This window comes from Eriocheir sinensis, chromosome 52 (assembly GCF_024679095.1).
Source record: "Eriocheir sinensis breed Jianghai 21 chromosome 52, ASM2467909v1, whole genome shotgun sequence".
In the NCBI taxonomy this organism is placed as follows: Eukaryota; Metazoa; Arthropoda; class Malacostraca; order Decapoda; family Varunidae; genus Eriocheir; species Eriocheir sinensis.
In genome coordinates, this window is record NC_066560.1 from 9,486,011 (window position 1) to 9,498,053 (window position 12,043).

A 12,043-nucleotide genomic window follows, 5' to 3' on the forward strand; every position below is an offset into this window, starting at 1 on the left:
TTTGTTCACGGTTATTTCATTATAAAGAAAAATGTAGCCAGGTTGTGAGGGTCAAACAAGACAGATACCCGGGTGAAAAATTCAGATAAAGTCATGGAAAGGGAGGACAGGAGGTGATAGGTGCTAGGCTTACAAGAGCTGCCCGGTGATGGCTGACTGGCCTCTTGCAGACTCCTTATGTTCGTATACGGAAAGGAGAATAAGCCATAAGCAACGATTAGAGAAATAAATCCCAACAAGCAGAGCACAGGCGATACTTATCAACATGACTCCACCTCAGCATGCCTTGAAAAAAGTATCCAACAAACAGACAAAAAAAGGAGCGCGGCGTGAGGGTTACTGCCAAGAAGCGTATATGAATCAATACCTGCAGGTGAAACACAGGTGATAATGATCAACATGTCTCACATTCTGCAAGCCCCCGTGGCCTAATGGATAAGGCATTGGCCTCCTAAGCCAGGGATTGTGGGTTCGAGTCCCACCGGGGGTAACGGGTGCTCGTGTTCGTCTTGCCCGATATTTTGATGGTGTCCATATCTTCGCCTGCCGCTGCTGTCATGGCGCGGTGACCAAATATGTGTCCCTCCTGCCTCATGCACTGAAATAAGTGTGTCCCCGTGCACAGTTACTTTTGGAGGGTTTAGTGCATGCTGCGTCACCTGTCTCGTGCCTGTACATGCTTCATAATCATGCACACCGCCACTCGTGTATGCAGTGCCACTCCACATAGAATGCACCACACACATACACACATCTCCCTTTACCCTTCCCTTGCGGCACTGCTATAAGGCCACTGATCGTGTCCTGGAATGTGTCCGCGGTGTGACTGTGTTCCTGATATACCATGAGAAGGATTTTTAAGCTTTCAGGCAATATGCTGCTCCTCAATCGCAGATCGATTTTCCCTCACCGAGATTCTTATGGTTACCCCGCAAAAGTGCCGTTTTCTTGAGTAGCGATGGGGAGCTGCGTTACTTATAAAACTGCCTATATATAGGTGTTGTTTAAAAATTTTGTTCCTCCGCGGAGGAACCATTGTGCCCATGAGCCCAAGTACACCATAGCACACACCACACATCACATCACATTGAAATCTTTGCTTTTATCTTTGCCATTTCTCGTCTTACTTTCTATATACATCTTGATGCAGGATATTCATATATCTCTCGTTTATCACTTGGTGCTGTCTCCATAACTATACTAACTAACTAACGGGGCACATGCGTCAGGGGGTGCGTCGCTTTACTCACCCGGGACTCGACCCCTGAGGCTCAACCCGGGCAAGCTTTCACGCAGCTGCCCTTCCCATGCCAAGCCCCCCCAAGGACCGACCAGCCTGCCCCAGCCATGAGTTACGAGGGCGTCCCCATGATCTCCTCCACTCAGGGTTGTCTAGAACTAAAACAACCCTGTGACCACGCTCGACGTCCGGGAAGTGTGCCATCTGTCCATATAGGTGGAGTTGGCGCTCACGGACTAAACTGATAATTAACACCCTTCGATGCAGTTTCACGAGGTAGTCGCTGGCTCGACACGAAATCATCCCAGCGATACCCCGTGACCCTGCTCCTATACAATAGCAAATATAATTCTCCCTTTCCAGTAAGCTATCTAGCGGTCAAATAAATCAGAGCCATTGAACTCCCATTTCCCTTAGTCTGCGCCAAAGAAGCTCGTTTTCTCTCATACACTTTACCAACTCCGGCAGGATAAACTCGTAAAAAAAAAGGGGCCTAGTGTATAGGAAAAAAAATATGCCTGGAGGGGATACATCCTACACAACCCGGATGCCCTCCTTCACTCCTCTCTAAGCGACGGAGGGAGACAGAAGCCCCAGAAATTGACGGGATAAAAGGATTATAGAAAGAAAGGAACCCACAACGAGGAAGAGCAGCTCCCCTCATGCCTCCCCAATGCGTTGTGTGTATTGGTTCATCGTGCTCTGCGGTGCTCGTCTGATATCTGGAGGAGAGGGAGAGGTGACGGAGGCGCTGAAGGAGGGCAGTACCGCCAACACAACAACACAGAAAGGTAATGGAACAACAGGAGGAGGAGAAGGAGGAGGAGGAGGAGGAGCAAGAGACAAAGAAACAGATGAGAGGGTCGAATCAAGAACACACAGGAATACATAGGAAAGAATAACGAGGAGGAGGAAATGAAGGAGGAGGAGGAAATGAAGGAGGAGGAAGAGAAGGAATAGTAAAGCTTTGGGAGGAGGAGGAGGAGGAGGAGGAGGAGAAGGAGGAGGAGGAGAAGCAAACGAAAAATAAATAGGAGGAAGAGGGTCAAATCAATAAAGACCAAGAACAGGTAGAAAAGAATAACAGGGAGGAGGAAAGAAAGGAGGAGTAATAGGAACTCTAATGTTTTGGTAGGTACGTAAGCTGCGCGTGGCCTCGGTGCTCATCTCCGTCTTACTAACTCTTAGGCTAAGGCTGTAATAGTTATGACCCCATCACCCCGGGACGCTGTCGACGAGGGCTGCCATGTCTCTGACCCCAGGTTCTCCATCATTAAATTTATCGACCAGCCTGAAAGGGAGGATGAAGCGCTAGGTGAGCTGCACGCAAGCTTATTCGCACACTTGATAGAGTTGTCCGACGAAGTGATGGAAGTCAAAAACATAAAAATGGGCATAACTCAAGAGGGTGAGTGCGACAATGAGAGTTTGCAGCAGGTTCCAACATCGACTTTTATAGTGGTACCAGAGCGGACCTGAAAGCGAACCAGATAATAACATACTGTACCAGATTAAGACTTCCCATCTTTTTTGTAGTTAATCCTATTTTCTGTTTAATTTCAATACGTTTCCTCTCATACTGTCGGCTACACCTGCATATTTTCTTTGGCAGCATATCGTACCAAAAGACATTCCGGTCGAATTGAAGACAGCCAAGAGTACCTCATTTGGTTCTTTGGTACCAAAACGACAACCCTGCCTCAACTTTACAGCAACAAGGAAAGTCTGTATAAAATTACCGACATAACCTCTTCCTCGGCCCGTTTTTTGGCTTCGGTTCATCCCTTCACGTGTCCTGACTTCCTCCCCGCCGTGAATGTTCGGCTGAATACGTAGCCTGACCCTGTGTACGTGACTTCGTTTGTGTGTTTTGAGGCATCACCACGACTGAATTATCGCGGTTAGTCATTAATTTCTATTTATATGGAGCGTGACATAATAATTAAAAAAACTTGACCTCGATTTACCAGAGAAAACAGAAAGCCAAACTTCTTAAATAATATCACGAAGTCAAAGCAATTAAAACTACATAATAACAACAACAACAACAACAACAACAACAACAACAATAATAATAATAATAATAATAATAATAATGTAAGTACGCAACAAAACAAAAAAATCACTTGACAAATAAACAAGTAAACCTTCTACACACACACACACACACACACACACACACACACACACACACACCTGCCCATACAAAGGTAGCATTAACCACGTGACCCCAGGCATACCCTACCCGCCACGTCACCACCTCCACCACCACCTTCTCTACCCCCTCCCCTCCCTCCCCCCCCAGACGCCCCCCCATCACGTCAGCTCCTACTGGGGGTGACCTCGAGTGGCAGGGCGGCGACGCTTCACACCAACTTCACCGTGAGTGCTTCGTCGTGACCTTCAGTGGTGTATATTATCGTTTGGTGTCCCTTCATCATCATCATCATCACCATCATCACCATCATCATCACCTTCATCTTCACCATCACCATAATCACCGTTATCGTCATCATCACCATCGTCACGTGTATGGTGCTAAGTCACTATATAAAGGAGTGTTTGTTGTCCCATTCCCATTATCATCATCAGTCATTACTAGTCAGCTATTTAACAGAGGCCTTTCCCAACGTCCCCTACATCATTTTCTTTAATAGTAGTGTGTTTCATCCTGTTCCGGCAATTTCGTTTAAACATGATTCTTTCTCTGCCCTGCCTTTTATAATTTCTTGGTTGCCATTCTATTCCTTGCTCCATCTTTCATCAGTTCTATGCGCGATACGTCCTGCCAAGTATCATTTCTGTTCGTAATCGTTATATTATGATACACTACATAATCATAAGTTTAATGTTAGCCCCATGAACTCAGGGTATTCTTCTTTTGAGACGATTTTTCCTCTTTTCCATATTTGTTCGTTTCCTGTCGATGTGTACCCAACCGGTTTTGGCAACAAGTCTTTTTTTTTACATCTTTCTGTCTTCCTGTCTGTATACATTTTTTCTCTCTCTCTCTCTCTCTCTCTCTCTCTCTCTCTCTCTCTCTCTCTCTCTCTCTCTCTCTCTCTCTCTCTCTCTCTCTCTCGCTTTGGCCTTTTATTCATATTTGTTTATGTCTTTATTTGTTTTTTTTCTGTTTTAAGCTCAAGTTCTGCTCCATTAACTCATTCATCTAAGCAGTTCTATATAGTCGTTGTTTTAGTCACAGTTTTAGGTTAATTAATGATGCAGGTAAAATAAGTAAACAAATCAAGGTAAAATAATCAGCCAGGTAAACACAGACTCTTACCGTCGTCTTTGTTATGAACAGGTGGAAGTCAGGTGAAACAATTAAGCCAATCAATGAGGTGACACAATCAAAATCAACGAACAACCTACAGTGAAGTCATCAAGATCAATTAACTACCTGCACAAAGACTTAGTCCCATATTATTAAACTTTTCGAGACCTAAAGAACATCCATTTAAATAGGCTCTTGCAGAAGTTGTCGAGTTTCCATGGGTGGTTTCTTGACCCTGGCGGTAGTTCTGGAAGGCTTCTGCGCCAGGAATGGGATTACATTCATGACAACCCAATGTACCTCCTCTGTGCCATGGCCTTCTAAAACGGTCACAACAAGAGCCGGAAACATTTGATAATACGAGTCTTACCTTAGCCCTTGTTGTGCACAGCGCCTCGTGTTCTCGGCGGGCGATCTGGAGGAAGGAGAGAACAGCAGGACCAGCGACGGCCTGTACGTGACGGTCCTCCACCAGGTAAGGCGAGGAGCACACCTGTGGGGGGAGGGGAGAAAGTGTTAGTGGTGGTGTGGTTGTTATTGTTCTTGTTGTAGTAGTAGTAGTAGTAGTAGTAGTAGTAGTATCATCCCCTGTATACTCTCACCCCATTTCTACCTCCCTCACCCTTTTCCTACCTACTGCCTACTTTTCTTCCTTTACTCCCCTCCTTCCTTCCTCCCTCCATTTCCTGACTCAATCCTTTTTACTCTTTCTCCATTCCTATCTCCCTCACTTTCCCTACCAACCTACTTGCCTCCTTCCCTTCCTCCCTCCCTCTCTCCCTCCCTCCTAAAGGTGACAGGACAGGTGATGGGCGCCCCTGAGCACCTGCAGCCGTGGGGGGACCTTCACCGGCTGGAGACCTTCCTTGACTCTATTCAACCCGGCCGAGTGATTGTTTTCGTGTTAAGGGTAAGAGTAAGGGTGAGAGGGAGTGTGTGTGTGTTGGGGGGGGGGGGGGGGTAAGGAAATGGTGTTTTGGGTGGTTTAGTGCATGTTCTAAGAGTGATGAAAAGGTCAATTATACAAGTACGTAGTGAAGGAAGGAATGGACTGATGCACACTATAAGGATTGAAGGATAAAGAAGAAATTATGGCTATGAGAGTGTGAATCTGTAACGGTCTTAATTGGGAGGCGCTTGCAGAGAGAGAATAAGAAAAACCAACAAAATGCAACAAATATAATGAAATGAAGATTGCATTGGTAAGAGGCACACGACATTAAAATCAACAACACAAAGACACAAAAAAACACAAAACAGCACAAATAACAATAAGTATAACACCTGAGTGACACTAATCAACTAATGACAGGTAAGGTAAACGAAACCTGGCGCCATGTTCCTCCCTCCAACACACCTGACCTCTTGTATAACCACCCCCCCACCCCGATCCCCGCCAGAATGACCTCTCCTACGGGCTGCCAGATGAGACACGCTCCAAGCTGGGGTCATATGGGTCTGCCGCGGCGACCTCCGTCTTGGGGCGCGGCGTGGCGTGGGCTTGGGTGTGGGTGAAGGGCGGCAGGACCCTGGGGGAGGCCGTGAGTGTCCCCAGTAGGCAGGTGAACGCTCCGGGGGTCACCTTACACGCCTCGGTTCTCCTCGCTCCCGCAGAAGGTGAGAAAGGAAAAAGTGGATGGAGGACTTTTTTTTCAGCAAGGGAGGCAGCTCAAGGGCAAGAAACAAAAACAGGAGCAAAAAGGCCCGCTATACTGCTGCTCCAACAAGAGAAAACAGAACGAGAGGCCAGAAGAGAGGTCAAAGTCAGGTGGAAGAGGTCAATATCAGGTGGACGAGAGGTCAATTTCGGGTGGATGAGTTGAGGTGTTTATGTGTGGCGAATTCTCAAGCTCCCATTGCGTTCCCCCAGAGTACCAGTGTCCGGGGTGGCGTAAGGGGAGGCGCTGGGACCTTCGGCGTTCCTTCTGCGACAAATACGAGCGGTACGGCGACTTCTGCAGCTGTCACGCCCCTCACACCCTGCCTTCTGCCGCCCCTCCAGTGAGTTAGTACCAGTAGTAGTAGTAGTAGTAGTAGTAGAAGCAGTAGCATCCCACCAGCAAGAGCAATCGTTCCCAGGGAATCCTTCCGTTTTCTTCTCATCTCGTTTTCTTTCTCGTGCCCTTTCAGATCGCCAACAGTCAGCTCAAGAACGCCGTGGTGGTGATCATCGCTCACAGGGTCCCGGCGCTCTACAGGTGAGGGAGCGAAGAGGAGGAGGCAGGAGAGGAGGAGACTAGGAGAAAACAAGAAGGAAGGAAAGGAGGGAAGAGGGAAAGGGAGAGAAACTAAAGGAATCAAAGCAGGAAAGAAAGGGGAAAGAGGGAGAGCTGGAGAGACTGAAGAAAAAAAGGAGGATCTTATACAAAGGGAAAGGGAGAGAGGAGTATTATCAGGATTTAATGGAACAGAAAGGAGAGGAAAAGTTAACGAGTTAGAATGAAATTAATGAAGAAAAAAAGTTACAGCCTCGCTTCCTTTCAATCTCACTTTCTTTCTCTCTCTATCGTCCCCTTCACTTCAGGAGCCTCAAGACCGTGGCGGCGGCGCGGGGGTTCGATGCCCGGCAGGTCGAGGTGTTCACGCCGGAGCCGCACGAGGAGCTGGCGGAGTTCCTGTCGGTGGTGGGGCTGCCGCTCACCGTCACGCGGCAGCTGAGTCCCTTCGTGGCCACGCTCATCTCCAGGCAGTTCGTGTTCGCCTTCCGCCACGTCCTCGCCCGCCGCCCCGACGCGAATCTGGTCATCGTGCTGGAGGAGGACATCACGGTGTCGCCTGACTTCTTCGTGTGAGTGAGGCGCTGTTGCTGTTGTCGCTCTCGTTGTTGATGTTTATGTGGAGTCACTTAGTGGAGGCCATGTGGTGTGAAATGACTCTGAACAGTGCTCTTCATATTTTTTTTTTTTACAGTGAACAATTTTATATTCAGTATAACCTTCACGACCCATTGCAAATTCCCAGTTGACGGTAGAAAGACCAGTGTGCCTCCCGCCATGTTTCATTTACATATGCTTGTAAGGTGGCTGGGGTGAGATCAGTCTTTTGAAGAACTCTGGTTTGGGTCCTTCCTTCACCTGCACACACCTGTCCTCACCTACGACTCTCTTCCTCCCCTTGCGCGCAGGTTCCTCAACAGGACGGCCAAGGTTCTTCAGGAGGACCCTTCGCTGCACTGTGTCTCCGCTCACAACGACCTCTCCTACCCCGGGACATCCCACGACCCACGCGCCCTCCTGCGGACCGCGAGCTACACCAACTACGGCTGGATGGTGAGGCCGCGGACGTCCCTCTTGAATGAACTTGGTGATGTTGTGCGCCTTTGTAACGGCTCCCAAAACTTGATTCTGGATTTCAGTGTTCTTAAAGTTCTATTCCAATTGTGTCTGTCCTCTCGGGTTCTTGAAATTTTTGCTTGTTCGGGACTCAAAGTTCTTATTATTCCTGATAATGTGTTTGTTTGTTTTTTACCATAACCTTCCCTCTTTCCTGCTATTGCGTTTCTCTGGTGTTTATTTCGTATCTCCTTCAAAACAGCAAGTTCTTCCTCAGTATACGACTAACAACCTTCTTCCACTGTCAACCCACATGTCAGAACTCTCCACATATATTTCCTCCCTCTTCAACGACCAATACAAAACACAATACAGAAAGAGGCTTGAAGGAGGCCGATGATAAACACGTGTGTACCAACTTTTAAACCCAAACATACCTTGCCACCACCTCGTCACCTGTCACCTGTTCGTTACCCCCCCAGCAGTAACGATACAAAAACAGACACTAATGAGACAAACACCAAACAAGCGCACGTCAGTCTTCAGCCCTACGCACCCCTCCACCTGCCCGTCTCCCCGCACAGGTAACACGGGAGTTCGCGCAGGAGATGGTGGCGAGGATGGCGGTCATGAAGATGGAGTTCGACTGGGATGTGTTCACCTACTTCTTTCTGAGACGAGGCCGCGAGTGCATCATCCCGGAGGTGAGGAAGCAAATATAAAAGAAAAAAAAACATACACAACTACTATACATTTTATCATTATTGAAGGAAGGAAGGAAGGAAGGAAGGAAGGAAGGATGATGATAGTAAAGAAATGAAGAGGATGTGAATGTGAAGAGAAACAATGACTAACAAAAAGGATACGAGAGGAAGAGTGAGTGAGTAACATTACCCTTTCAACGACCTCCACTTCCTCCTCCTCCTCCTCATCCTCCTCCTCCTCCTCCTCATCCTCATCCTCATCGTCATCCTTCTCCTCCTCCTGCAGGTGTCTCGCTCCCACCACTTCGGCGACGCGGGTGCCCACCTCTCACAGTTCGCCCTCCGCCTCTACTTCTCGTCCAAGAACTACAATCAAGACCCCGACGCTCTGGTGGAGGGCGCCGAGGAGTAAGTGTGTGTGTGTGTGTGTGTGTGTGTGTGTGTGTGTGTGTGTGTGTGTGTGTGTGTGTGTGTGTGTGTGTGTGTGGTGAGGACTGTAGAAGCACCAGTAAAACCTCAACTCCTCTTCCTCCTCTTCCTCCTCCTCCTCAAACACAGACTGGAGCAGGGAAGGTACGAGGCACACGTGACCTCCCTGCTGCGGCGTGCCAGGGTGCTTGAGGTCCACCCCTGCCAGAGCTCCTTCCCCGCCAGACACACACAGGCCGAAGGGGAAGTGTTGCTCCTCTTCTTCCACTGCGAGCGCGACCTGAACCTCTACCGGGGCAGCAAAGTGTGGGCAGCCCTGGCCTCGGTGGGTGATTTTTTACTTCCTTCATTTATTTATACAGCAATGGAAGCAGTTCAAGGGCAGCAAAAACAGGAAACACAAGAGGCAAAGGAGGTCAGCTTCGGACGGATATTCTCGTCTTTTGCTTTCCCTTGTGTTGCTAAATCCACTGGTGTTTGTCTACTTGAGTTTGTATCCTAAGCTCTTCTTTTTCTCTTGTCACTTATTACCAACTCAAAAGCTTCTAATTTGTGCACTGGAGTTGATGAGGAGTGACGTAAAATTTAATGGTCATGGAGATGTTGGTTATAGTAGTTCCTCGTGTTGTGCCTTCGTTTCCGTTTTCTATGAAGGCGTGAAGGAAAAGTAGTACGTAATGGAGAACTATGATAATGTTCTCCAAAACTGACCCTTAATTGTTTTTTTTCTTTTTCTTTTCTGCTTCTTCTTCTTCTTCTTCTTATCTTCTTATTTTTCTTCTTCTTCTTCTACTGTTTCCTCATCGTCATCTCCTCCTCTTCCTCCTCCTTTTCCTCCTCCTTTTTTCTTCTTCCATTTATTTTTTTCTCCATTATATTTCTCTACTCTTCTTGTTCTTCTTGTTCTCTTCCTCCTCCTCCTCTTCTTCTTCCTCCCCCTCCCCCTCCTCCTCTTCCTCCTCCTCCTCCTCCTCCTTTTTCTTCTTCCATTTATTTTTTCTCCATTATATTTCTCTACTCTTCTTGTTCTTCTTGTTCTCTTCCTCCTCCTCCTCCTCCTCCTCCTGCAGTGCCTGGGAACCTTCGCCCTGGAGTCTCGGGAGGCTCACCACGGCCTCTACATCCTGAGACACGGCGCCGCCCACCTCCTGCTGGTTGCCCACCCCGCCTCCCCCTACAGGTGGGTCACACACACACACACACACACACACACACACACACACTAACTAACTAACTAACTAAATATCTAACCACTCACTCACTCACTCACTTATTAACTAACTAACCAATCAACCAACTAACTAACTTACTAACTTTTTCTCAGTCAATTTTCTTCCCAAAACTTTGCAATAACGAGAGAGAGAGAGAGAGAGAGAGAGAGAGACGTAACTAACCCCCACCTAACACCCTTCCAGCAAATACAAGCCAGAGGGCGCCAAGGTGCTTCGTGTCACTCCCGAGGTGCTGCAGGAGGCCTTCAGGAGGGGCGAGGGGCGGCTACGGCGGACGCCCTTCACCGCCCACACACCAGAGCAGCAGTACGCCCGCTTCACCGCCCTCACCACCACCCTCACCGCCTTCACCGTCGACCCCAGCAGTGTCCCACCCGCAGCCTGACGCCCCAGGGAACACCTTAACCTTCATGAACAAGTATGAGAGAAAAAACATCGGTGCTTCGTGGGGAGGACACAGGGGGACATTGTATGCTTCCATTAGTGCCCCTGTGCTTCCCCGGGGGTGATGATCCGGCCAAGCGGTAATAAATAAATGAATAATGGCGGACATCTATAAAGTGAAATGTTTGTAAATATAGCGAGCGATTTGTTTTCTTTGGAATACACCGTTTAATTCAGCCTACTTTTTTTTTCCAATGGCAATGATTCCTAGGCCTTTGATCGCTTCTTTAACTTTTGTTTTTCCTCCGCATAGAGAAGTGGAGAAGTTTGTGTTTCCGGTACCGTTTGTCTGTCTGTCTGTTTATCTGTCTGTTAGCAGGATTACGCAGAGAATAGAGAGACAAAACAAGAAGCAACAGAATCAATGAAAGTGCAGTCTCATAACAATATCAAAAGCCCCACAAATTTGTATAAGTACCTGAGAATACACTCCATCCCTTAGGAACCCCAGACAGGCGAGGCGTGGGGTTGGGGAAGGGTAGGAGAGCAGAGGAAGACGACCATACCTAAGCTAGGGGTGAAGGGAAGGGGAAGGGGGAGACAGGTAAGAGGGGAGAGGGGAGGGTCATAGCATGGTCCAGGTCTGAGGGGAGAAGGCGAGGGGTTGCAGGGAGACGGTGGTGAGGGGAGGAAGTTTATTATTAGACTTCGAAGGGAGTGGAAGAGGAAGAGGAGGGACGAAGCAGCCTTCTGAGGGGAGTGGAGATGTAAACAAACTATTCCTGGGGGTGGAGGAGGAGGAGGAGGAGGAGGAGGAGGAGGAGGAGAAATAATTAAACGTTTGATGGTTGAGTTATAAAGGACAGTGTTGCCAGCCTTGTTATGCTGTGTGTGTGTGTGTGTGTGTGTGTGTGTGTGTGTGTGTGTGTGTGTGGTCGTTCAACATCCTGAATGAGAGAGAGAGAGAGAGAGAGAGAGAGAGTGTGAAAGGAACACTATACAAGGCACCACGCACGCAGTTTCCTCACAAGTGCCCGGAACTCCACCAGACGGCAAGGGAACGTTGGGTGGCAGCTTTGTCCCTAACACTCACTGCCACTGCCCCTAACACCCACCCACTGGCACTGCCCCTAACACCCACCCACTGGCACTGCCCCTAACACCCACCACTGGCACTGCCCCTAACACCCATCCACTACCACTGCTCCTAACACCCACCAACTGCTACTGCTCTTTACACTTATTCACCACCACTTCTTATAACACTACTGACACTGTCCATAAGGGCGCTACTGTGCAAGAAATAACACGCACTCACACATAGAGGCGCTAAGATGACAAGGATTCAAGCGTCTATTAAAAGATTCAAAGGTCTATTAATGCCTTCTACATGTAATTATCTGACACCTTCGGCCCTTTCCTCACCTGCCCTACCTGTCCTATTCCATATTTCACGAACCAATTAAGAAGAGGAGGAGTTGGAAGTGAAAGCAAGTCACGGTAAC

At 48.2% G+C, this 12,043-nt stretch overlaps 1 protein-coding gene and 1 non-coding gene across 2 annotated transcripts; both read left to right on the top strand.

The window, feature by feature from the left end:
• The first annotated feature begins 417 nt into the window (after nucleotides 1-417).
• Trnar-ccu (transfer RNA arginine (anticodon CCU)) lies at nucleotides 418-490 on the top strand. Its single transcript has one exon. It is a non-coding gene; the product is annotated as a tRNA-Arg (tRNA).
• Nucleotides 491-1,823: 1,333 nt separating this feature from the next.
• LOC126983033 (protein O-linked-mannose beta-1,2-N-acetylglucosaminyltransferase 1-like) lies at nucleotides 1,824-10,757 on the top strand. The gene is made up of 14 exons (XM_050835466.1): nucleotides 1,824-2,031; nucleotides 3,546-3,622; nucleotides 4,909-4,992; nucleotides 5,311-5,427; nucleotides 5,918-6,134; nucleotides 6,388-6,518; nucleotides 6,648-6,715; nucleotides 7,042-7,305; nucleotides 7,642-7,786; nucleotides 8,374-8,493; nucleotides 8,780-8,901; nucleotides 9,052-9,247; nucleotides 9,993-10,102; nucleotides 10,338-10,757. Exons 1-14 carry the CDS (start codon nucleotides 1,914-1,916, stop codon nucleotides 10,537-10,539), a joined length of 1,971 nt encoding a protein of 656 aa, XP_050691423.1. The 5' UTR covers nucleotides 1,824-1,913; the 3' UTR covers nucleotides 10,540-10,757.
• Nucleotides 10,758-12,043: the final 1,286 nt, after the last annotated feature.